This window comes from Puma concolor, chromosome B4, assembly GCF_028749965.1.
Source record: "Puma concolor isolate L17-30 chromosome B4, mPumCon1.1.hap2, whole genome shotgun sequence".
NCBI lineage: Eukaryota > Metazoa > Chordata > Mammalia > Carnivora > Felidae > Puma > Puma concolor.
The window spans coordinates 65200088-65226802 of record NC_141673.1 but is presented as its reverse complement, the minus strand read 5'-3'; the positions used below and the strand labels follow the sequence as shown (position 1 = coordinate 65226802).

The following is a 26715-nucleotide window of genomic DNA, read 5'->3' as shown; positions in this document are numbered from 1 at the left end:
TGGGGAACCATTTTTAGCATTTGAAGCTCTTTTTTCCCCCCTTTATTTTATTTTAATTTCTAGAGAGAGAGTGTATGAGTAGGAGAGAACAGAGGGGGAGAGAGATAATTTTAAGCAGTCTCCACACACAGCGTGTGAGGCTCAATCCCACAACCCTGGAATCATGGCATGAGTCCAGTTCAAGATGCTCAACCAGCTGAGCCATCCAGGTGCCTCGAGGCTCTTTTTTCCCCTAAGTAATGTTATTATGGGCCATAAGTCTGCTGGAGAGCTAGTTACATCTTCAGCCCTTCCCTTCCCCATATCCATGCAACTTTCCTCCTTTTACTTTACCTTGAGGGTGTGGCCCTTTGGAAGTCCCAGGTTAATAGGGGGTGTCCTATCTTTACATAGAAAAAACCCTGGCCTTTCATGTCCCCTTCTCCTTTGAGAGCAGTCAGTTCATCTCTGCCTTGAATAAGCAATTCTGTTTATTCTTTATTTGTTCTTGTCCTAAAACTTTGCCCTGGTGATTTAGAATCTAGAGTCTTCAGAACATAAGTGAAGCAGAGGACAGAGAAATGTCAAGAAATGTGAAAGGTCTGACATTTTACACTGTGTGCAAGCTGATAAGCTAGGTTGCCTCAGTTTCATGGATGCTGGCAGAAGACATGAGAATTCTGGTTCAGAAAAAAGGGCTTTTATAACTCGTGGCATAGCAAATAGCATGAGTCTCATGTTTGCTCAGTTCCCCTTGCCCTCCAAGTTGCATGGAATACTGTAGAGTTTGCATCATTGCTCAGGGGAGACTTCAGGCTTAAGAAATCCCAGACTTTTGAAGCACCTGGGTGGCTCAGTCAGTTTAGCAGCTAGCTCTTCATTTCGGTTCAGGTCATGATCTCATGGTCGTGAGATCAAGCCCTGTGTTGGGCTCTGTGCTGTGTGTGGAGCCTGCTTAAGATATATTCATTCTCTCTCTCTCTCTCTCTCTCTCTCTCTCCCCCCCCTCCCCCTCTCTCTCCCCCTCTCCCCCCCCGTCTCCCTCCCTCCCTCCCTGTCTCTCTCTCTCAAATAAAAAGGAAACCCCAAACTTTTAAAGAAAGCTGCTAGCACACCTGTCCAAACTTTGCCCTAGAGGAGACATTACTTTTATTATTCTGGACAGCAAACAGATCTGTCCAGATTTGTCTTTCTCTTGTCCAGATACTAACTTATCTTTCAAAGATGTTCACCATACAAACATCCTTGAAAAGAGTCCAGAACAGAAGTTGCCTCTGCTTGGAAGACATACAGAAATACAAGAGACCCATAGAGAATTAGGTTATATCCTTCAACCAGAAGGATATAAGAATATATCCTTTTTGTCCTGCTTTCTCCTTGTTTCTGTCTTCCCAGCATTTTTTTCCTAGATGACAGAAAACTAGATGATTTTATTCTTTTACTTTTGTCACATATATCTTTCCACCCAACCCCATTCTCATACTTTTTTTTTTTTTTTTTTTTTGGTGTGAAATTTACTTTTTAGCCAGGCTTTTGAGAACAAATAAATGCCATATGTTGAGGCATATGTGTACTGAAACAGTATGTTTAAAACTTTTTAATTGGTTTCTTTGTGATTGGCTCTGAAGGCAGTGACTGTCTATTGTCTTTTTTATTTTGAAGGTGTAGCACAGTGCCTGGCAGAGAGGTGACACTTACTGGGTCTTGTTATCTATTTAATCTAAACTCTTAGTCCTGATATTCAAAACAGTGTTGCCTGGGTTTGCTTACCTGACCACCCCCACCCCTATTCTCTAGTGTAGTGTTTCACAAAATACAGTATACATTCCACCACTGGTGGGACTCCACATCTCTTTAAGTGGTGCGTAGATGAACATTTTTATTATTTTTTTTTTAATTTATTTATTTTGAGAGAGAGAACACATGAGCAGGGGAACACATGTGCAGAACCTGATGTGGAGCTCAAACTCAAAAATTGTGAGATCATGTCCTGAGCTGAAATCAAGGGTCAGACGCTTAACTGAGTCACCCAGGCACCCACATTTTTGTTTTAATGTGTTGAATTCAAAGATACCAGGTTGCTTATTTGAAAGTTAGGGCATTGGATGGAACAAGATGGATTGTCAGCAATGAGAATGACCTATTCAAACTTAGAACAGAAAACATTTCTCTCTGGCCATGTTGACATGAAGAAGATGGGAAGGTTAGCATCATCTCCTGTGTTCCACCCCTTACATTGCTTGGCTGGAAATAAAAATATTGGTCAAATGCCCTGAAGTGAGGAAATGTAGAATTCGAGTTAGAAAAGTCAAAGATACATCCAGAAGAAAGCATAGTAATAACTTCACTAAGTTATAGTGTCCAAAATCAGAAAATATTTCATTAATTTGCAAAACTTAATTTGTTCAGCATCACATGTGCCAGTTGGGTTAAGACCCTAGCTTGAGAATACAGTGTGGAGCAAAAAGAGGCAAGTTCCTCATCTTCAGAGCACTTGCTGTCTGGTGGAGGAGACAACACACGGACCAGATACTCACCCAGATAAAACTAACACTGAGAAGCGCAAAAGATCATGCATAAAGACATAGGATAATATGAGAGTCTATATGATAGGGGATTTGACCTTGTGGGGAATAGGACAGCTTTTCTAAGGAAATGATGCTAGAGTTGAAATCTGAAGGATGAGTAGGTGTTAACTTACAGGAATGAAGGGAAGACCTTTCTAGGCATGTGAGGGAATGTCTGTGCCAAGGCCTTGGGAGGGAGCAGAAGTAAAAGAAACTGTCAGGCTCCGCTGTGGGCAGAACTAGGAGAACATGTTTAAGATGAAGCAGGAGAGGGAGGAAGGAGACAGTCTGAGCAGGGCTTTGTAGACCATGATGAGTTTTTTAGTAGGTGTTTAAGAATTGTTTTGTGTGGTTTTTATTTTATTTTATTTTATTTTTTATTTTTATTTATTTTTTTCCACTGGAGAACTATTGGGATCCCATGTTTTGTGTGGTTTTTAAATTAAAAATACAATATACATTTTTTTAAAGTTTATTTTGAGAGAAACAGAGACAGCACGAGCAGGGGAGGGGCAGAGAGAGAGAGAGAGGGAGAGAGAGAATGAGAATGAATGAATGAATGAATGAATGAATGAATGAATCCCAAGCAGGCTCCATGCTGTCAGCACAGAGCCTGACCTGGGGCTTGAGCTCATAAACTGTGAGATTGTGACCTGAGCCGAAACCAAGAGCCAGTCGGTTGAACATCCAACTTCAGCTCAGGTCACAATCATGTGGTTCGTGAGTTCAAGCCCCACATTGGGCTTGCTGCTGTCAGCACAAAGCCTGCTTCAGATCCTCTGTTCCCCTCTCTCTGCCCCTCCCCTGCTTGCACTCTTTGTCAAAAATAAACATTAAAAAATGCAATATTTAGTAACAACATTGTTTTGATTATATTTATTTTTATATTTCCAATAGAGTTATGGCAAATGGTACTAGTTTTTACTTATAGTGAAAAAAGTTTTTTTTTTTTTTAAGTGCATTTGAGTCTACAAAGGAGATACTTTAAAGAAAACTATTAAGTAGGTAGGTGTATAGGAGATACATGGATTTGGCATTCTGAAAGCATGTAGTTGAATGTGAATTCTTATCCAGTCACTTCTGTTTACCATGTGTAAATCCTAACTTTCCAAAGATCATTTGAATCTTTTGAGACTTAGGAAGAGTGACATTTTGGAGCAAGTACAGCATACACTTAATTACAGAAAAAAATTTAAAACCACAAAGTTATGGTTAAATTATCTTTACATTAAATAACAAACTTAGATGTAATTATCTGGTTCATTTTATTTTTCATTTGTATTTTGAATTAATGGCTCCAGTCCATTAAGAACTGAGCAGATACCCTGGACTTAAGGATATGCCACCGTTGATGCTGTAGTAATTAACAAATCATAATTTCAAATGTCAAAACAGTCTTGTTTCTTCTTTTTCCTTGAAATGAAAAAGCAAAACAAATATACTTGATAAGTTGGAAGCAAACTGAGAACATAGAGTGAGAGGTTGTAAACTCTTTGCTTGGCATCACTAGGCACAGGGTGTCTTGGAAAAGAGCACTGGGCTCTGCAGCTAAATAGGACCAACCACTGTTGTGGTCACTATTGTGCTGGGTACTTTTCAAAAAACTTACTATGGACAATTTAAAACATATTCAGAATAAGATATTTATGTATATATGTATGTATGTATATTAAAAGACAGAACACAAGCAGGGGAGGGGCATAGAGAAAGGGAGTCAGAGTCTGAAGCAGGCTCCAGGCTCTGAGCTGTCAGCACAGGCTCTGTGCTGACAACAGCGAGCCCAGTGTGGGGCTTGTACTCACGAACTATGAGATCATGACCTGAGCTGAGTCAGAGACTTAACCTACTGAACTACCCAGGTGCCCCCAGAATAAGACGTTATTAGGTTGAACTCTCATGGCTCTTATGACCCACTTTGAGCATTTATTAACTCAGGGCTTCTTGTCCTCCCCCTACCTACCCCACCAACCAGATGGATTATATTGAAACAGATCCTAAATATCATCATTTTAACGTTTATTTATTTTTTTGGGACAGAGAGAGACAGAGCATGAACGGGGGAGAGGCAGAGAGAGAGGGAGACACAGAATCAGAAACAGGCTCCAGGCTCTGAGCCATCAGCCCAGAGCCCGACGCGGGGCTCGAACTCACGGACCGCGAGATCGTGACCTGGCTGAAGTCGGACGCTTAACCGACTGCGCCACCCAGGCGCCCCTAAATATCATCATTTTAGCCTTCAGTAGTTCAATACATTTCTCTGAATTATGAGGACTCCTTTAAAAAAACCAAAACCACAATACTATCGTCACACCTAAAGGAATTATTACTTAATATTGCCAAATATCTATTCAGTGTTTAAGATTTTCCTGATTGTTATTTATTACCTGATTGTTATTTATTGTATGTGCACACACATACTTAAAAAAATTTAAGGGTGCCTAGGTAGCTTAGTTGGTTGAGTGTCCCAACTCTTGATTTCTGCTCAGGTCATGATCCCAGGGTCATAGGATTGAGCCCTGCATCTGGGATTCTCCCCCCTCTCTCTCTTTCTGGTCTCTTTCTCTCTCTCTCTCTCTCTCTCTCTCTCTCTCTCTCTCTCTCTGCTCCCCTTCCCCCCCCCACCCCTCTCACCCACTCGTGCACTCTCTTGCTTTCTCCCAAAAAAATTTTTTTTAATTGAAGTAAAATTAACATACAATGTCATATTAGTTTCAGATGTACAACATATTGATTCAGTAGTTCTTCTTTTTTTTAATTTTTATTTTAGAGAAAACAAAAGAGTACACCAGACAGGGAGAGGGGCAGAGGGAGACAGAGCAAGAATCCCAAGCAGGCTGCATGCTCATCAAGGAGGCTGACACAAGGCTCGATCCCACAGGTGCTCCTGATTCAGTAGTACTATACATCACTCACTGCTTATCGTGATGTGTAGTCACCATTTGTCACCAAACAATGTTACTACAATATTAATGACTATATTACCTATGCTTACTTTACATCCCCTTGACTTATTTATTTTATAACTGAAAGTTTTTACCTCTTAATCCCCTTTATCTATTTCAATCCATCCTCCTCCAACCTCCCCTCTGGCAACCATCAGTTCTCTGTATTTTAGAGTCTGTTTTTTCTATTCTGCATAAAGGTGAAATCATACAATCTCTGTCTTTTTCTGTTTGACTTACTACATTTAGCATAATATCCTCTGGGTCCATCCATGCTGTCACACATGTCAAGATCTCATTCTTTTTTATGGCTGAGTACCATTCCATTGTGTGTATATATCACATCTTCTCTTTCCATTTTATCTGTCTGTGGACACTTGGGTTGCTTCCATACCTTCACTATTGTAAATAATGCTGCAAAAACATAGAGGTACATATATCTTTTTGAATTAGTGTCTTTGTTTTCTTTGGGTAAATACCCAGTAGTGGAATTACTGGATCATACAGTATTTTACTTTTCATTTTTTTTTTTTTCAACGTTTATTTATTTTTGGGACAGAGAGAGACAGAGCATGAACGGGGGAGGGGCAGAGAGAGAGGGAGACACAGAATCGGAAACAGGCTCCAGGCTCTGAGCCATCAGCCCAGAGCCTGACGCGGGGCTCGAACTCACGGACCGCGAGATCGTGACCTGGCTGAAGTCGGACGCTCAACCGACTGCGCCACCCAGGCGCCCCTACTTTTCATTTTTTAAGGAACGTCCATACTGTTTCCCATAGTTCCTGGTACCAATTTATGTTCCTGCCAGCAGTGCATGACGTTCGTTTTTCTTCACATCCTCACCAACACTTGTGATTTCTTGTCTTCTTGATTCTACATCTGACAGGCATAAAATGATATCTCATTGTGGTTTTGATTTGCATTTCTCTGATTATTAGTGATATTGATAATTTTTTAATGTGTCTGTTGGACACCTGTATATCTTTGAAAAAAAATGTTTATTCAGATGTACAGTTTTTTTACTCTGGTTATTTGTGGTTTTGGTTTTGAATTGTAGAACTTCTTTATTTATTTTGGATATTAATCCCTTATCAGGGATCATTTTCAAATATCTTCTCCATTTCAGTGGGTTGCCTTTTCAACCCACTAATCAATTAGTGTTAATGATTTCCTTTGCTGTGCAAAAGTTTTTAATTTTGGTATGTTTCCAATAGTTTATTTTTGCTTTTGTTTCCCTTACCTGAGGAGACATATCTAGAAAAATGTTGCTAAAGCCAATGTTACTGCCGGAGTTTTATAGTTAGTTTCAGGTCACATTTAGGTATTTAATTCATTGTGAGTTTATTTTTATGTGTGGTAAAAGAAAGTGGTCCAGTTTCAATTTGTTGCACGTAGCTATACAGTTTTCTCAGCACTATTTGTTGAAGAGGCTATCTTTTCTCCGTTACATAGTCTTCCTTTGTAGTAGGTTAATTGACCATATAAGTGTGGGTTTATTTTTGGACTCTTTGTTCTGTTGATATATGATTACAATAGCTTTGTAATATATTTTGAAATCTGGGTTCCTTCAGCTTTGTTATTCTTTCTCAGGATCTCTTTGGGTGTTTGGAGTCTTTTGTGGTTCCATACAGATTTTAGGATTGTTTATTCTAGTTCTGTGAAAAATGCTGTGGCTATTTTGATAGGGATTGCATTGAATTTATAAATTGCTTTGGGTAGTATGAACATTTTAACAATATTCTTCCAGTCAATAAACATGTCATGTTTTTCCATTTGTTTGTGTCATTTCAATTTATTTTTATCAGTGTTTTATAGTTTTCAGAGTACAAGTTTTTCACCTCCTTGGTTAAGTTTATCCCTAGGTGGTGGTGGTGGTGGTTTTAATGGTGGTTGCCAAGGGCTTGCCAAAGAGTTAGGAGGAGGGGTATAGGAAATTATTGTTTAATGGGTACAAAGTTGTTGTTTTTTATTTTAGAGAGAGAGTAGGGGAGAGGAGCAGAGAGAGAGAGAAAGAGTCTCAAGCAGGCTCCACACTCAGCAAGGAGCCTGATGTGGAGCTCGATCCCATGACCCTGGTATCATGACCTGAGCTGAAATCAAGAGTCAGATGCTCAACTGACTTAGCCACCCTAGGAGCCCCATTGTTGTTGTTGTAAAGATTTTTTTTTGTTTTCAAGTAATGTCTACATTCATCATGGGGCTCGCACCCACAACCCTGAGATCAAGTGTCACATGCTGTACTGACTGAGCCAGCCAGGTGCCCCAATATTTTATTATTTTTGATAGAATTATAAATGGAATTGTTTTCTTTTTCTGCTGTTTCATCATTATTGTATAGAAATGCAGCAGATTTCTGTATATTAATTTTCCATCCTACAGCTTTACTGAATTTTATCAGTTCTAACAGCTTTTTGGTGGAGTCTTTAGGGTTTTCTATATGTAGTATCATGTCATCTGCAAATAGTGCTGTTTTTACTTCTTCTTTATCAATTTGAATGCCTTTTATTAATTTTTCTTGTCTGATTGCTGTGGGTAGGACTCCCAGTACTATATTGAATAAAAGTTGTGAGAGTGGAATCTTTGTCTTGTTCCCAGTCTTTAGAGGAAAAGCTCTATTTTTCAGTATTGAATATGATGTTAGCTGTAGGTTTGTCATACATGGCCTTTATTATGTTGAGGTATGTTCTCTCTAAATCTTTGTCAAGAGTTTTTAGCATGAATGGTTATTGTATTTTGTCAAATACTCTTTGGCATCTGTTGAGATGATAATATGGCTTTTATCCTTTCTCTTATTATGTGATGTATCATGCTGATTGATTTGCAAATCGTGAACACCCTTGCATCCCTGGAATAAATCCTGCTTGATTTTGGTAAATGATTGCTTTTAATGTATCGTTGAATTCAGTTTGCCAATGTTTTGTTTTGTTGAGGGCTTTTGCATCTATGTTCATCAGAGATATTGGCTTGTAGTTTTCTTTTTTTGTAGAGTTTGTCTGGTTTTGGTATCAGGATAATGCTGGCCTCATAGAGTGAATTTGGAAGCTTCTTTTCCTCTTCTATTTTTTTGGAATAGTTTGAGGAGAATAGTTGTTAACTCTTTAATTTTTTTTTTTTTCAACGTTTATTTATTTTTGGGACAGAGAGAGACAGAGCATGAACGGGGGAGGGGCAGAGAGAGAGGGAGACACAGAATCGGAAACAGGCTCCAGGCTCAGAGCCATCAGCCCAGAGCCCGACGCGGGGCTCCAACTCACAGACCGCGAGATCACGACTGCGCCACCCAGGCGCCCCAGTTGTTAACTCTTTAAATGTTGGGTAGAATTCACCAGTGAAGCCAGTTGGTCCTTGACTTTTGTTTGTTGGGAGTTTTTTTTTATTACTGACTCAGTATCATTAGTAATCAGTCTGTTCAAATTTTCTATTTGTTACTCTTTATTTTGGAAGATCATATGTTTCTAGGAATTTATCCACTTTCTAGGTTGTCTGATTTGTTGGCACATACATTTTCATAATATTCTTTTATAATCCTTATAATCTCTTCTAATAATTCTCTTATAATCTCTGTGGTGTCTGTTATTTCTCTTCATCTCTGATTTTGAGTCCTGTATTTTTTTTCTCCTGATGAATCTGGCTAAAGGTTTATCAATTTTGTTTTATCTTTTCAAAGAATCAGTTCCTGGTTTCATTGATCTTTTCTATTTTTTTTTTTTTCAAGTTTCTATTTCATTCATTGCTGATAAATCTTTGTATTTCCTTCCTTCTTCTAGCTTTGGGCTCTGTTCTTTTTCTAGTTTTCTGGTGTAAGTTTAGGTTGTTTATTTGAGATTTTTTTGTTTTTCTTGAGGTAAGCCTGTTTTGCTATGTACTTCCCTCTTAGAACTACTTCTGCTGCATCTCAGAGAATTTGGACTGTTGTGTTTTCATTTTCATTTGTCTCTGTATTTTTTTTTTTCTTCTTTGATTTCTTGGTCGACCTATTGTTTGGTAGCATGTTATTTAGCCTTCACATAATTTGTGTTCATTTTGTGGTTTTTTTCTTGTAATTGGTTTCTAGCTTCATACAGTTGTGTTTGAAAAGATGCTTGATATGATTTCAGTCTTCTCGAATTTATTGAGTTTCATTTTGTCCTAAAATGTGATGTGTCCTGGAGAATGTTGCATGTGCACTAAAAAAAAATGTGTATTCTGCTTGTTTTGGATGGAATGTTGTGTATATATCTGTTGGGTCCATCTGGTCTATTGTGTCATTCAAAGCCAGTGTCCCTGTTGATTTTCTGTTCTGTCTGGATGATCTATCCATTGATTTAAGCGGCGTGTTGAAGTCCCTTACTAATTATATTACTGTCCTTTTTCTCTGTTTATGTCTGTTAATTGCTTTATGTATTTAGTTGCTTTTATGTTGAGTGTATAGATATTTACAGTTGTTATATCCTCTTGTTGGTTTTTTTCCCCTTTATCATTATGTAGTGTCCTTTGTCTTTTGCTACAGTCTTTGTTCTAAAGTCTATTTTGTGTGATATAAGTATTGCTATCCTGGCCTTTTTCTATTCACTTCCTTTTGCATGGTACATGTTTTTCTAGCCCTTCACTTTCATTCTACATGTGTCTTTTGGTCTGAAATGAGTGTCTTGTAGGCACCAAATAGGTGGGTCTTTTTTTTTCTTCCTATTTTGAATTTTTTTTAATGTTTATTTTTGAGAGACAGAGCGTGAGTGGGGGATGGGCAGAGAGAGGGAGACACAGATTCCAAAGCAGGCTCTAGGCTCCAAGCTGTCAGCACAGAGCCCAACATGGGGCTTGAACTCACGAACTGTGAAATCATGACCTGAGCCAAAGTCGATGCTTAACTGGATACTTAACCGACTGAGCCACCCAGGTGCCCCAGGTGGGTCTTTTTTAAAATCCATTCAGTTACACTGTGTCTTTGGTTTGGGGCATTAAGTTCATTTACATTAAAGTAATTATTGATGGGTATGTATTTATTGGTATTTTGTTACTTGTTTTCCAGTTGTTTTTGTAGTCCTTCTCTTTTACTTTCTTCTCTTGATCTCTTCCCTTGTGGTTAGATGGCTTTCTTTAGTGTTAGGCTGGGATTCCTTTCTCTTTATTCTGATGAAATAAAATAACTCTTTTGTGAAGTCCAGTGAGTGTCTTTATGATTATTACTTCAAATTCTTTATCAGGCATATTGTTTATTCCTGTTTCTTTTAGCTCTTTTGCTCTGATTTTGTCCTTTGGGACATATTCCTTTGTCTCCTCATTTGTCTAACTCTCAGTGTTTATTATTTGTATGTATTAGAGAGGTCTGCTCTGTCTCCTGGTCTTAAAAGTAGTGGCCTTGTGTAGAAGAGATCCTGTGGTGCCCTGTAGTAAAATGTTCCCTTGTCTCTAGAGCCAGGTGCTCCAAGGGTGTCTCCTATGTATGTGGGCCGTGTGCACCCTTTTGTTGTGGCTGAGTCCTGTTTGCCTTCAACCCAGTTGATTGCAGTGACCCATCTTTCCTGTTGTGGGCTCGCGGGGCAGGGTTTGGTCCCTGCAGCGTTGAGGGGTCTGATGCCTCCACAGGTAGGAGGTGTGCATGGCCAGCAGTCCTGCTAGCTGGCTGCGGTTAGTCTCTCTGCCACAGCTGCGGGCCCACCAAAGGGCTTTCTCTGTGCTCAGCCACTTGAGGGGTTTTGGTTGGTGGGTGGGTCAACATTCAGGGTAGATGTCTCCCATCAGTCTGTCACAGTTGGGGGCACACTGATGGGCAGGATTTTTCTCCCTCTGTGGCCAGCTAAAAGGCTTGCAGCCCAAACGGCATGCACACTTGCATGTGTAGCCGTCTTCCCCTCTCTCCTGCAGGAGTCACTTTGGAGTAGCATCAGTCTCTGCTGGGGCTGCTTGCCAGGTGTGGTGGGGCGGGAGCTACTTCTGAGGGACGCCCCCTGAGGCATGTGGGTGGATGGGGCCTATTTGCTGGAGAACACAGGGGTGGGGCACATGGTGCTAGTAAAGTTAGCACTGGTTCCTGCAAGTGTCCAGCTCACGTCATTCGCCTTCACTTTTGTTCTTGGAGAAATCTCTGGAAGAGCCTTGCCCCTTTAGTAAGTAAGTCTGTCTCCTTCACGTGTACCCCAGGCATTTTTCAAACGGCTGCTTCTATGCTGTGTCTCAGGCAGAGTTATTTATTATGCTGGCTCTTTACAGTTTCCTATCTCCCTCCAGCTCTCCCAGAGTTAAGCCCAGATTTTTAAAGTACCTCAAGTTAAGTCACACTGATGTTTAAAGCTCCCAAAGTTAAGCCCCACTGGTTTTCAAAGCCAGATATTAGAGAGGCTTCTCTTCCCATCGTGGTCCCCAGCACATGGGGTACCTGGTCTGGGGTGTGATCCTCTTGCTTCTCAGTGCTTGTGGGGTCTCTCCCATTTGTGATTAGTCTCCCCAGTGGGGTTGGTTCTCAACCCCCTCTCTGCTCCTCTTACCCTTTTCAAGGTGGCCTCCTCTCTATGATTTAACTGCGGAAGGTCTATTCTGCCAGTCTTTAGGCCGTGTTCAGTTAGTTGTGCAGATGGAGCTGTTATCTTCATGTGTCTGTGGAGTGACATGAGCTCAGGAGCCTTCCACTCTGCCATCTTTCTCACAATCCACACATATATATTTGTCAACAGTTTATTGAGCCAGGATCCAAATAAGAGACAATATATGTAGGCTCTTTCTCTTCACTGTTTCCCTCCACCCTTTGTTTTTACCTTATTACTCATTTAATCTTCATTATAACTGTGAAAAAGATATTAGTTCCATTTTCAAAGGAGGAAGCTAAGGTCCTGAAAGGTAAAGTAATTTGCAGAGTTAGTGAGTGCCTTTAGCTGAAAATCAGCCCAAGGCTATCTGTCTCTAAAGCCTGTGTGCCTTTCAGAGTTAAAAGACTTTAACGTTTATTTATTCTTGAGACAGAGAGAGACAGAGCATGAATGGGGGAGGGTCAGAGAGAGGGAGACACAGAATCTGAAACAGACTCCAGGCTTTAAGCTGTCAGCACAGAGCCCGATGCGGGGCTTGAACTCACAGACCACAAAATCGTGACCTGAGCTGGAGTCAGACACTTACTGACTGAGCCATCCAGGCACCCCATCTGTGTTTCAACCTCATGTTAAAATTGGGGGACCAGCTCCTTCTTTTTCTCTTTTCAGAGTGATCTCAGGATTTAGATTATGAAGTTTGAGAGTGGGAGTAGGAAAACACTGGTCTTTGGGACCCTGAATAATGAGTATTTTGTGAGGTTAGAACTGTGATAACAAGGGTGAGGGATTACTAATACCTGAAACAAAATCTGGTGCCTTTTTTCCACCTGCCAGACCCACAGTCTGCACAAAATCACAAGGATTGCCAGAAACCCTGAATGAATGATTGCTTTTATCTTGTAGAAATGTAAATTAATTGCACCACAAGCTTTCCCCATTAGTTGAATGGTTGGCTTCAGTTGGCATCTGAAACATAAGACGGCCTTCATTTATTTTCTCTGAGTGTAATGGTAACTCTAGAGCTGGACTCTTAAGATTTGTGAATCCTATTTTAACTCTTTAATTTTTGTGTCCCCCTAATGGGGTGCTGTCAAAGAGAAAGAGCCAGACGTATGTTAAAGGTAGCAAGACATGCTTCATTCAGATGAAGGCAGTAGAGAAGAGAGAGTGCCGCCAAAATTGAGCTCAAATCTGCTGAAACAAAAGGTACTTTTTAAATACCAGGGTGTGCTAAAGGACAAGTACCGAAGATGTTAGGATGGGAGGTTGGTCGGTCGGTGTGATTAGGACGTCTGTGTTTGCTAATTGATGCTTATCAAAGTTACCCTCCTACTCTCACTCTCCCACAGAGACTGGGAGACAAGGGCTCTAATCTTGCTGATGATTACATTTCAAAGGGATGGCTCCCAGGTCTTGAGACATTTCTGGGTTATGGAAGATTTATATCTCAAGAATCAGAGAAAGGATTTACAACTCTAAGTTTCCTAAAGTAAGCACTGTAAGCAAAGTGCGGTCAGGGGCCTTAGGTTTTAACTGGAACAAACAGTACATTTTTTGGCAGCATTGAGCTTTCTCGGGCAGGCATTTTAAGGGGGCTGGAGTCATCCTAGGGACATGGCCGTAAGCTGATAAAAGCAGTTCTAGAATTTGGTTTATGTCTTTTAGTGTGTGATGAGAGAGGTTGATGGAAATCATTTGTGTGGCAGTTTGCAGTTCTCAGTACCCGGATAAAATTTTATATACAAAATTTCATGACCTGCGCATTTTGGGGGATGATGAGGCTGGAATTTAATCCCATCTTGGGAAGGGGAAAAGAACCTTCAATGAAAGGGAATAAGGCATTGTTTTGGGGCTTTATGCAAACAAAAAAAGAAGGGAGCAGTCAGGAAGTTGATTCATAAGACCTGAGAAGCAGCCTTGGATTTTGTTATTTAACTCTAAGATGGATGGTATGGATCAGAGTAGTCCACAGGAAGGTGAGAGATCATTGTTAACTGAAAATATTAGAAAGCTTCTTGGAAGAGAGAGAACCTGAGCTGAGCCTTGAAGGTTGATGGGTGGGCCTTTCTTGGCTTAGCATTTTATTGTGGTATTTCCATGACATCCCATTGGATTTCCATAGAAATAAATTATAATCTCATAATTGAATTATTTTTAAATATTTGATTTTTCTTTTTTTTTTTTTTTGATTTTTCTTTAAAAACACCACACAAAGTTGATATTTCTCTGACTTTTTGACTCTTGATCTCTGCATTGGTTTTCAGCCAGATCTTTTCAGAATAACGTTACAATTTTTTAAAATGTTTCTTTATTACTTAGAGAGAGACACACACACACACAGACACAAAGCACAAGCGGGGGAGGGACAGAGAGAAGAGAGGGAGACACAGAATCTGAAGCAGAATCTAGGCTCTGAGCTCTCAGCACAAAGCCTAGTGCAGGGCTCGAGCTCCTGGACTATGAGATCATGACCTGAGCTGAAGTTAGATGCTTAACCGACTGAGCCACCCAGAGCCAAAGTTGGATGCTTAACTGACTGAGCCAGCCTGGCACCCATCTAAATTTTTTTTTTTAATGTTTATTTATTTTTGAGAGACAGATCACAAGCAAGGGAGCAAGGGGCAGAGAAAGAGGGAGACACAGAATCTGAAGTAGGTTCCAGGCTCTGAACTGTCAGCACAGAGCCCGACCCAGGGCTTGAACTCACAAACCGTGGGATAGTGACCTGAGCCGAAGTTGGATGCTTAACCAGTGGAGTCACCCAGTCGCCCCAGAATAACATGTTCTAAGCAGCCTCCACATTTTTGCACAATCAGTTCTCTGCCCCAGATACCTCCCAACCCCCCCCCCACCCCCCATATACAACTTTAGTGAATTGTTTATCCTTCAAGACCCAGATGAAGTAGCACCCTTTCTTTGCTCCAACGGTATTTTCTGCTTTTCCTCTTCTATTACAGTTCTTATTGTGTTTGTTATAGTTTGTAACGTCAACCCCCTAGTACAGTCTCTGGCCCATAGAAGATACTTAATGTTACTAGATGTGGTTAAATATAATAAGCTCTGAACTATGTTTTCCAGTGTTAAGAACTCAGTTATCTTATATGCATAGGTATAATATGTTAATTGAATTTTTATTTGTTCTTAGATGGCATTAAGAGGATCTGCGCCAGTGACAATTATACCTCTTCCTGGAGAGCAAGTACAGGTTCAGGGGGTCATCCAGACAGCTCAGTCTTCTGTAATTCACCCACCACACGTGCAAACGGTACAGAAATTCAAAGACTTAGTGGTTGAGAGAAGGGACTTTTATACACTAAGTCTTTGGACACAATTGAAGTTGCTATAGTTACAATATTATAAACCAAGATAGTAAAGTTGTCTTAGAAATTAGGCTATAGAACAAATGAGGCAAATAGAAAAGTTTGTGAATTTCTAATTTCATGTATGGACTACCCAGTGAAAAAGGAAAGCAATTTGGGGGGAATTTATTGCTTGGAAATGAAGGACTTTAAGAGACAGACTCTTTTTGTCCCAGTGGTATCTTTCATGAGAAAGAGAATTCTGAAGCAAGGGTGATGGTGTTAGTGTCAACAAAGTAAAAAAAAAAAAAAAAAAAAAGTACCTACTTTATGCTTTGTGGAAGTCAAATAAGAGCGTTCTCATAGTAGAGGCAAGTTCTTATTTATATCTGTGTACCTTCATATTACCAGCTGACAGGAGCAGGAAGGAAAAGGTGATCCTGGGTTCTTTTTCCTTCTACTCTTTCTCCCCATTTTATCTTCTGGCTCTTGTGAGTCTCCGAATGCCTCTGGTCATCCCTCATTTCTTCCTCCTGACTATTTAGTATCTGGTGGTGCTGTCAGCTCTAGAGCTGCATGTTTATGTGATTTTTCTATTTGAAAGGTGACAACTGCATGGATTTGTGAGTTTTTACTCTTAGTTGCTAGTCGTTAAATAGAAATACTTGATCTTAATTATATAAGTAAACTCTTAGTTCCAGAAATTATTTCTTGAGTTCATTGGGACACTTTGGAGTAAATTTAGGGACAGTGAAAATAGTTAAGGGTTTAGGTTAGAAATGGAAATCCATGATGCTTGAGGAAATATGGAAGGGACATATCTCTTAATTACTTTGGGTTGTGATCATTCTTTTCTGCCAAAAGATACAGATTTTAATATAAAATGTAAATAGCTGTACATTAGAACTTGTTTTTGAGGGAGATTATAGAATGTAAACAGATTTATAGAAATTTAAGATCTACATCTGATTAGGGAAGGCTTTCTGTAGATAGTAATGTAAAGCACTGATTTGTTAGGTCCTTTCTAGAAACCTGATTGGGTTATTTTATTTTTTAAAATAAAGATGAAGTATTTCCTTGTCTCTCTAACCCTCCCCCACTCAGGCTCTGTCTGATTCTCAAAAGTAAATAATAAACATTAAAATAAAGATGAAGTAAAAAACCTATCCATAGTGCAACTTTGGACAAATATTGGGAAATTTAATACATTCTAAAAATCGAAAATAACTTGTTTTCTTAATTATACTGTAGGGGCACCTGGGTGGTTCAGTTGGTTAATCCGACTTTGGCTCAGGTTATGGTTCACCGTGCGTAGGTTCTAGCCTTGCGTCGGGCTCTGTGCTGACAGCTCAGAGCCTGGAGCCTGCTTCGGATTCTGTGTCTCCCTCTCTCTCCCCCCCCTCCCCCACTCATGCCCTGTCTCTGTATCTCAAAAATGAATGACATAAAAAGAAAAGATACTGTTATAGTTTAAAACTTGCATGTGGTTATTATCGTGTTGACATAATTTTATAGGACTTATTATTAACAGTTACCATTTAATATGTCCTTGCTATATGCTATGCACTCAGTGCTTTACAGGTATTTGTGAAGTGAGATGAAGCCTAATTAGTAGTTTTCTAAGTTGCATGTGCTTATACCTGCCCTTGCCAGTGAACTCCATCTTGCTATACATAATGGTCTGTTCTCAGTCCTTGTTTTATTTCATCTGTTAGCAGTACTTAACATGGTTGATCATTCTCTTTGATACACTGCTTTTGCTAGCTGTCTAGGACACGTCACTTACCTGGTATTTTTCCTGCCTCAGTGGTGGCTTATTCTTGGTCTTATTTGCTGGTTCGTCCCCTTCTTCCCAACCTGTTAATGTTAGAATGTTCCTGGGTTTTCTTCTTGGTCATCTTCTCTGTGTATTGAGCCCATCCAGTCTTAGGGCTTTATGGACTACCTAGAGAGCTGTGACTCCCAAGTTTATATGTCTAGCCCAAGACCTCATGCCTGACTTAAAGGCTTGTATATTTAGCAGTCTCTGCAATGTTATTATCTAATAATTTGATAATAGTTGGATATCTAGTAGCACTTCAAAATGAGCATATCTGGAGTCCAAATCAGATTAATGATTTAAAAAACTGAGCATCAGTTTTTTATCAGTATAGAAATAGGGTGGAAATCAGAGACTGGCCTTTATAACTCTAGTTAAATAGTATTGCTTTATTTAGGGATAGACTTTCTTCTTTGTTCTGAGCATGCTGTATTGTACATTCCTTTAATTAGTTTGGGCTCTTGAAATAAATTTTGTTTTTTCATTTGCTCCTTTATTTTAGACCGTAGATTTAATGACAAATGAATTTGGTTGGCAGGAAGACAGATCGTATTTTCTGAAAGTAAGATTAAATTGTTTTCCACCTGCATTGTTTATCACCATAAAACCAGTTCTGTTTTTCAGGTGTCATCTTTATCAGAAAGTGAGGAGTCTCAGGACTCATCAGACAGTATAGGCTCTTCACAGAAAGCCCACGGGATCCTAGCACGGCGCCCATCTTACAGGTGAGTACTCGGCATTTTGGATCCTGTGTGCGTTCTATAACCAATAAGTTGGAATGGTGCTGTGCAAAGCAAACTATATAAAGAGGGAGCATGTGTCCGTATAGGATGGGAAATGTTAAGAGAGAGAGATTTGAGCCAGACTATGAAGGGCCTAAATTGCTGTGCTGAAGAGGAATTTAATCTTACCTTCTGGCAAAGCACTAGATTTCCATATTTACTTTTAGATAGTTAACTTTAAAAGCAACATGACTATAGATTTTAGGAATTGAACTGCTTTGTGTTCCCTTTCTTAGCTTCCTAACTCTGGGCCTTCGTCTTGTCCCTTTGCTGAAACACATTTTTCTGCATTCTGCATAATTCCTGCACATACTTTAAGCCTTATTTTCTCCTAGAAGTCTTCTGATTACCTTTATTCCAACTCCCAAGACCAAGTTATGTCTTTCTTCTGTGGCATTCCTTTTACTGACCCTTGTTACAGTATTTATCTCATCCTGTTGGGATTCCAATTAATAATACATGGGCCAGGGGTACCTAGTTAGCTCAGTCAAAAGAAAATGCAACTCTTGGTCTTAGGGTTGTGAGTTTAAGCCCCATGTTGCCTGTAGAGATAACTAAAAAAATAATAATACATAGACTGTGCTGAGTTTTTTTTAATTTTTCTTTTTACATTTATTTATTTTTGAGAGACAGAAACAGAGCACAAGTGGGAGAGGGGCAGAGAGAGAAGGAGACACAGAATCTGAAGCAGGCTTCAGGCTCTGAGCTGTCAGCACAGAGCCTGACGCGGGGCTCGAACTCACAAACTGCAAGATCATGACCTAAGCTGAAGTCAGATGCTCAACTGACTGAGCCACCCAGACGCCCCTAGGTTGTGGTGTTTTTAAAAAATTTTTTAATGCTTATTATTTTTGAGAGAGAGCATGAGCAGGGGAGGGGAAGAGAGAGAGAGAGAGAGACACAGAATCTGAAGCCGGCTTCAGGCTCTGCACCGTCAACATAGAGCCCAGTGCAGGGCTTGAACTCACAAACCGCAAGATCATGATGTGGGCTGAAGTCACACACCTAACTGAGCCACCCAGGCGCCCATGGGCTGTGCTCTTAAATAAGTTTTTGCACTGTAAAGCAATCATACAAGAGTAGATGCTCAATAATTACTTGTTGAACAAAACTAGAAGGTAGGAGGAAAGGGAGACAGAAAAGGATAAAGGAAAGGAAAGAGTGCGAGCAGGGAAGAGAAGAGAGAGAATCCCAAGCAGGCTTCATGCTGTCAGCGCAGAGCCCAACGCAGACCTTTAACCCACAAACTGTGAGATCATGACCTGAGCTGAAATCAGAAGTCAGATGCTCAGCCAAGTGAGTCACCCAGGTGCCCCTAGATTAATTATTAAATAAATTAATAACTTGTAGATTAACTTATTAAATAAATAACTGGAAAACACCAAAGATAACAGTAAGATCTTAAAATCTTCTAACGAAAAAAGGTAAATTACCTTGAAAAGAATGACCATTAGGCTAATAGGTTTTTGAAGGTAATATTAGAAGACAATGGACTATAAAATCTTTAGCAAGAGAAAGTAACTATTGCTCTGGAATTTTATACCCGATGGAACAATCACTCCAAAATAATGGTGAAATAAAATTCATTTCAAACTGATTTAAGAATTTACTAAAGGTTACACCTCAGGAAGAAGAAAAATGAGTCCAAATGGAAGGAATGTGAATATAAGAAAGAGTGGTGAACTAAGACATTCATTGATTTTTTTACTTTTTAGAACCTTTGATTTTTAGAACAGTAATGATTAATTTGTGTAGTTTAAAAACAAAATGCAAAGAATTATAGCAGACAGAAATATGTGAGATAAGGAATGGCTTATTAGATCCCTGTATTGATTACTTATATTGTTATTGATTAGATGACCTTAGATTATTGGAGGCAGTCACCAAAAGAATGCAAATGAAAGTTTAATTTCCAGGGTGCCTGGGTGGCTCAGTTAAGCATCCGACTTCTGCTCAGGTCATAATCTCCCGGTTCGTGAGAGCCTGGAGCCTGCTTCGGATTCTGTGTCTCCCTCTCTCTCTGCCCCTCCCTCACTCGCACTCTCTCAAAAATGAATAAATGTTAAAAAAAAAAAATTTTTTTTTTAAAGTCTAAGTTCCGAACAAGGGGGCTCTACCAGCACAAAAGTTCCTGGATAAAGTACTTGTTAATGTATTGTGCATTTACAGGAAATAATATAAATATCATATTCCCCCAATAATCATAAAAACCATATATATACTGTTAAAATTTAAGTGAGTAAATTTGAAGGTCTAATTGACTATTAAAGGGCACCATCCCCTCTGAGAAGTTGTACAAAATGGAAGATTTGTATATAGGAAAGAAGGAGGGACAAAAAAGTTATTGGTAAAAGAATTTTTCCAGGCAAGGTTATCTTTCTCTTAGGCCTAAGTGCCAGGAGGTCTTATCATTGCAGATTCTCATCTTCCTTTGGTAGGATGGAGAAAGCCCTTGTGACAAATTACCTCACTGGTGCTGATCTGAAACTTTCTGACTAGTTAAGACTACATTTTTGGGGGAAGGTTGAAACTGCAATTAGATTAAGTACTAACCCCCCCCAGTTTGGGGACTCAACCTAAGTGATGCCATTTAGGGCTGTGGTTTTCTCTTTTTAACAGTTCCTTCCTTTTAATCAGACGTTCAGCTTAGAGATGTGATCAAATTTTAAGGCATTAGTGCCACTCTCAGTTACCATTCAAAAGTTCTCGCAGTTTTTGTTGTTCCTTTTGTGTGATCTCAGACGTGTATGTACACGTGCTTAATGTCTGTGATATTCACAGGTCACAGCTTCAAGTTCATATTCTCTTCGTGTTTCAGTCTTAGATCATTTGTTTGGTGGTTAGTGGCTATGAACATGCATTTAAAGCTTTTGAGAGAATACAACGCACACAGATTATTATGATTCCTATAAGAATAAATCTCAATATTTGAAGTGCACTCTAGAGCCTTGGTCTCCAAGGCCAGTCCCCTACGCCAGTCAAAATCAAGTAAGTCAAAGAAAGAACCTCGTGGAAGGAGTCAACTTTTTAAAGCCAAATGTCTTGTTCTGTGATCTTTTGTAATTTTAACTTTTCAAAAGTGTTAATTAATCCTGGTACAACAGTAGGTGGTGTTGGCCACAGCACAGACAACTCCTTCTCAGCTAACAGATGAATCAAGACAGTCTGTCTGTTATCAAGGACCACTTTGGCTAGAGGATCCTAGCAGATAATGCAGTAAAAGTATGATCGTCGTCTTGGATAGAAACAGTCTACCTTGTTGTAAGCTACTTCTCTCTCTTGTCAATTTGATTTAGAGATCTCCAGCATCTGTACAAGACCAGATGGAGCCTTCTTTAGCTGTGTGGTGTTTACCCAGGGCTTAATACCTTTTAGTTTTGCAGCAGTGTCAGTAGTCAGGAGCACTTGGTAAGGTACTTTCTAACAGGACTTGAGAGCTGGGTGTTTGTTTCTGGGTTTTTTTTATGACCTTTCCAAAATACCAGTCACCAGGCTCCAGACTGTGACCAACAGGATCCTTTGATACCGTCTGGGAAAGCTTCTTTAACCTGTTGATGATAGGCTTTAGAATAAGACATTAAAGACTTCTAGTAACTGGTTATACTAGCATGAGACAGACAACAAGGAATCAGCAGAAAGTTGTACACCGGTAGACAGTGAGTGGTCTGCCTGTGACTGTCTCCTATGGAATGTATTGCAAATAGTGAGCAGAGCCAGTGGCAGCACTTTAGGCCAGCACCTTGCCGAATTCAGCAAGCTTAGAGATGTTGAGAACTTCATTAGTTCTCTCCACCTTGCCTGATGATTAAGGGTGATGGGGCAGTGATAATTCTGAGATATTTGTAGGGCCTTTATCAAGGCTTGAATGATTTGCCCAGTGAAGTGCGTGCCTCAGTGGAAAGTACAGCCCAAATATGGGAAACACGTTTTCTAAGGGTTTTGTTTGTTTGTTTTCCCCTGCTGCAATACTAATGCCCTCACCCTGGCAAACTTCAGTCTATCCAGAAAACATACATACACTAACAAGAAAATATTAATAGCCCATACGAGGTGGCAAATGAATGAAGTCCAGCTGCTTTGAGGCCTCTGGGAACAAAAAGTATTTCCAGGATTATGGATTTGACAGGTTAGACATTGATGGTAAGTTCTTTTTGCAATCTTCTAGAAGTCTCCACACCAATGTTTATTTATAATTGGAGTCCTCTTATACCATGGTGGGTGAAGAAATGTTAAAACCAAAAAATGAGATTTGCCAGAAAGTGAGAAAGAACCTAGAGGCCCGTCTTGGAGCAGGCTTTTGCCATGTTGTAAGGACATCGTGACAGCAGAAGTCTGGCATTTAGGGGCCATTTTGCAGAAGCAAAATCAACTTACCCACACATGGCCACAGTCTTAAAAATACAATATAAAGAAGGCTTAGAATTACTTATGTAAACTACATGGGAAGCATTGTCAAATATCAAATAAGCGTAACAAATCCTTTGGGATATTCCAAATCAAAAAGACTTTAGAACTTAATTTTGGGTGTGGCTGGCTCCATAGGTAGAGCATGTGACTCGATCCCAGGGTCATAATTTTGAGCCCCATGTTGGATATAGAGATTCCTTAAAAATAAAACCTTAAAAAAATAGAACTAAATTTTGGGGCACTCATCAAAAATATCAAATATAGGTTCTAAGGCACTTAGATCACAGATCATTCTGAAACTTAAAGGAGTTTTCACAGTATTACCAAAATCAGACCAAAGTCCAGGAGAACTTTGGTTTTTCCCTCTATTAAAACAACAAATTCTAATTTTACACCAGCTTACTTTTGATTTTAAAACTCATTTTTAGGGGCGCCCGGGTGGCTCAGTCGGTTAAGCGTCCCGACTTCAGCTCAGGTCATGATCTCATCTGTGAGTTTGAGCCCTGCATCGGGCTCTGTGCTGACAGCTCAGAGCCTGGAGGCTGCTCCAGATTCTGTGTCTCTATCTCAAAAATAAATAAAAACATTAAAAAATTTTTTAAACTCATTTTTTAAAATTATTTTAATCTTAACCAGTTGGATCACACATGATAGAGTTGCTTTTCAGAGATTCCTCTGCCACAAACCTACTACAACAGTTTTTTCTACATTCTGATTTGTCCTATGTTTTTCATCTTTAGACAACCATCCTCATTTTAGAACAAAAAAATAAATATTTCTCATGCCCTTTTTTAACACCTCTTTCCTGGCACATGGAGATGTTTTATTCTTACTAGGTTTAATTACATATAGCAATTAGACTTCTTAACCCTTAGAAACCTTAATTTCTACTGCAAATTAAAGCGTTCTTAAAATTTGCAAATCAAAATTTCCAAAAACATGTCCTTTAAAATTGTCCAATATAGCATTAACATATCTAAATATCTTTTGGATTCTCCGTGATAAATGTTATTAATGTTGCAGTATTTTATCTTATTTGGAAATGATTTTGGTATTTGATGAGTTCAGTGTTAGTTAAATCATTTACTCTATCTCAGTAAAACTAAGGTTTTAGATTCTGCCACCCCCAAATTGGAGAAAACGGTTTAAGTAGACATAATATCACTGAAAAGTTCATTGATAAACTTTTATCTTGCATACATATATTTGTCTCTAATAATTATGTGTAGATTATGTACAGATACTTCATTCAACATTTAACAAAGTCAGCCATTATCCTAAGCTATTATTTTTTTGTTGACAGAGTAAGAGATAACATGAACTTATGTAGAATAAAAGTTTTCTATTTAATGTCGATAACTCTAAAGCCATGTCTGTTTTTCAACTTTTTTTTTATTTATTTATTTTGGGGACAGAGAGAGACAGAGCATGAACGGGGGAGGGGCAGAGAGAGAGGGAGACACAGAATCGGAAACAGGCTCCAGGCTCTGAGCCATCAGCCCAGAGCCTGACGCGGGGCTCGAACTCATGGACCGCGAGATCGTGACCTGGCTGAAGTCGGACGCTTAACCGACTGCGCCACCCAGGCGCCCCCATGTCTGTTTTAATTAAACCATCAATCTTAAACTAGATTTCATGTCAAATATTTTTTCAGATATATGAATTTGAAAAAAATTTTGTTAGTTTCTGAGAGTTTCAGAATGCCCAGTCCTTACAAATGCTTGCCTTTAAACCAACTAAATGGAGCTCTTTATAAATTAATTTAAGCAATACCAAATAACTACAACGCTTCTGTATAGACACATGTGAACATACAGACTGTAGTAGAGACCTTATAGCTTCGGTTTTAAAATTATTACCATGAAATGGGTGCAAAAAATAACTAGTTATAAAAGTTGGATCTGAGTTTGGGTTCTTTTTTGTTTTTTGGTAGATGGAATAAGTTAAGGTTATTTGTTTGAATGGCTAAAGCTTTTTCGAATATTTGTGGAGAAGACACTTCAGATTTGGATTTGACCTTGGCAAGGCAAATTCTTTTTTTTAAGTTTCTATTTATTTTTTTAAGTACTCTCTATACCACATGAGGCTCCACTCACGACCATGAGATCAAGAATAACATGCTCTTCCGACTGAGCCAGCCAGGCGCCCCTTGGCAAGTCAGGTTCTAAACTGCCTTGCCCCCTTTTGTTTTTTCCTTGATAAAAATTACCTCCATTGAATTTGCATTTTATTTTATTTTTTCTAAATTTATTTTGAGAGAGAATCCCAAGCAGGCTCCGCACCAGCAGCACTGAGCCCAGTGCAGGGGCTCAGACCCACAAATCATGAGATCATGACCTGAGCCAAAACCAAGAGTTGGATACCCAACCAACTGAGCCACTCAGGCACCCCTAAATTTGCATTTTAAATTTTTTTTTTCAACGTTTATTTATTTTTGGGACAGAGAGAGAGCATGAACGGGGGAAGGGCAGAGAGAGAGGGAGACACAGAATCGGAAACAGGCTCCAGGCTCCGAGCCATCAGCCCAGAGCCTGACGCGGGGCTCGAACTCACAGACTGCGAGATCGTGACCTGGCTGAAGTCGGACGCTCAACCGACTGCGCCACCCAGGCGCCCCTAAATTTGCATTTTAAAGAGATGGACTACTGGGGCGCCTGGGTGGCGCAGTCGGTTGAGCGTGCGACTTCAGCCAGGTCACGATCTCGCAGTCTGTGAGTTCGAGCCCCGCGTCAGGCTCTGGGCTGATGGCTCGGAGCCTGGAGCCTGTTTCCGATTCTGTGTCTCCCTCTCTCTCTGCCCTTCCCCCGTTCATGCTCTGTCTCTCTCTGTCCCAAAAATAAATAAACGTTGAAAAAAAAAAAATTTAAAAAGAGATGGACTAGGTAAGAGTTCCTAGAGAAGACCAGATAGAACATTGAACATTTATACTTTTTTTTTTTTTTTTTTAAAGTAATCTCTATACCCCACATAGGGCTTGAACTCACAACACCAAGATCAAAACTTGCATGCTTTACCGACTGAGCCAGTCAGGTGCCCTGAACATTTTACATTTCTTTTTTGTTTATTTATTTTGAGAGAGAATCTCAAGCAGGCTCTGTGCTGTCAGGGCAGAATCCTACGCGGGGTTTGATCTGAAACATGAGGCCATGATTGGAGCCGAAATCAAGAGCCACCCAGGCACCCCAATTATAAGCCTTTTGAGATAAATAGGGGAGGTTTGGACATTGGTGATCTTTGAATTGTTCTTAGAACCATACCTCTTGTCCTGTAAATACTAGATTCTTAAAACAAGGACAGCTCTTTTTAATTCCTCAAAGAATTGGGTTGTTGACAAAAGGATACCAAAGTACTGACACCCATCCCCCTAGGAGAATGTTTTCTTTCTCTCTGGGTACATTTAGCTTAGGGGAGAAGGCTTTTAAGAAAAACTATCAGGTTTATGGGGCGCCTGGGTGGCTCAGTCGGTTGAGCGGTTGAGCGTCCAACTTCGGCTCAGGTCATGACCTCACAGCCCCGCGTTGGGCTCCGTGCTGACAGCTCAGAGCCTGGAGCCTGCTTTGGATTCTGTGTCTCCCTCTCACTCTGCCCCTCCCCCCGCTCATGCTCTGTCTGTCAAAAATAAACATTAAAAAAAAATCTTTTTTTTTTTTTTAAAAGAAAAACTATCAGGCTCTCAATATCAGCATCCAGTTTGGTCAAATTTCTGATTATAGAGTTATTAAGTCCTTTCAAATATCTTGTTAGGTTTCAGCAGGACAAACAGTAAATATTTCTGGCAACCTTATGGACCCAAGATGCCTCCTCAAAGAGGGAGTGAAAGGTACTATCTTAAGAATATTTAGAGGTGGGGTGCCTAGGTGCCTCAGTTGGTTAAGCGTCTGACTCTATCTCAGCTCAGGTCTTGATCTCAGGGTTGTGGATTCAGGCCTGCGTTGGGCTCCTCACTGGGCATGAAGCCTACTTTAAAAACAGAAGAAGAAGATCTGGAGTTACTCCCAAACACAGCCAAAGAAAGAAGAGACGGCCTCCTGTCCCAGGCCAAGCCATGTTCTTAGGAGGTAACAAGAAGTTATTTCCAGGAGAGAAAGGATCATTATCCACTGGGTTTGGATTTGGAAAGGAAGAGACAACATGAATTTTCATTTCCCTTCTCTCAACTCGGCCCAGGAGATCATCTATTTATAAAAACTCTTGAGGGTCCTCCCTAGTTTAAGAAATTCTTTAACTACAGCCCTCGGTTCAGCCTTAGAGTAAGGAATGAGAGATACCTGAAGAGGATCACCAGTAGCCCCAAGTGGTCTTCTTTCAAAAGGTCATTGTCTTTTCAGAGTGGAAAGGCAGTTCAGACAGAAGCTCACTAGGATGAGTACTCAAAGGACAGAAGAGAGTGGCAGGAATTACATCAGTCTTCTGTGTA

At 39.8% G+C, this 26715-nt stretch overlaps 1 protein-coding gene across 7 annotated transcripts in view; it reads left to right on the top strand.

Annotated features, from left to right (window-relative positions):
- The window catches only part of ATF1 (activating transcription factor 1), an 82107-nt gene that overhangs the window by 34645 nt on the left and 20747 nt on the right, over positions 1-26715 (top strand). For 4 of the 7 annotated variants that reach the window (XR_015253631.1, XM_086713401.1, XM_086713398.1 and 1 more), the window contains exons 3-4: positions 15137-15256; positions 17734-17834. Coding sequence is in view for 6 of the 7 variants with exons in the window: in XM_086713401.1 (XP_086569527.1) it covers positions 15137-15256; positions 17734-17834 (221 nt within the window). In the remaining variant the exon portion in view is untranslated. The remainder of the gene's footprint in view (positions 1-15136; positions 15257-17733; positions 17835-26715) is intronic. The other 3 variants (XM_086713403.1, XM_025930071.2, XM_086713400.1) reach the window with 1 other exon arrangement.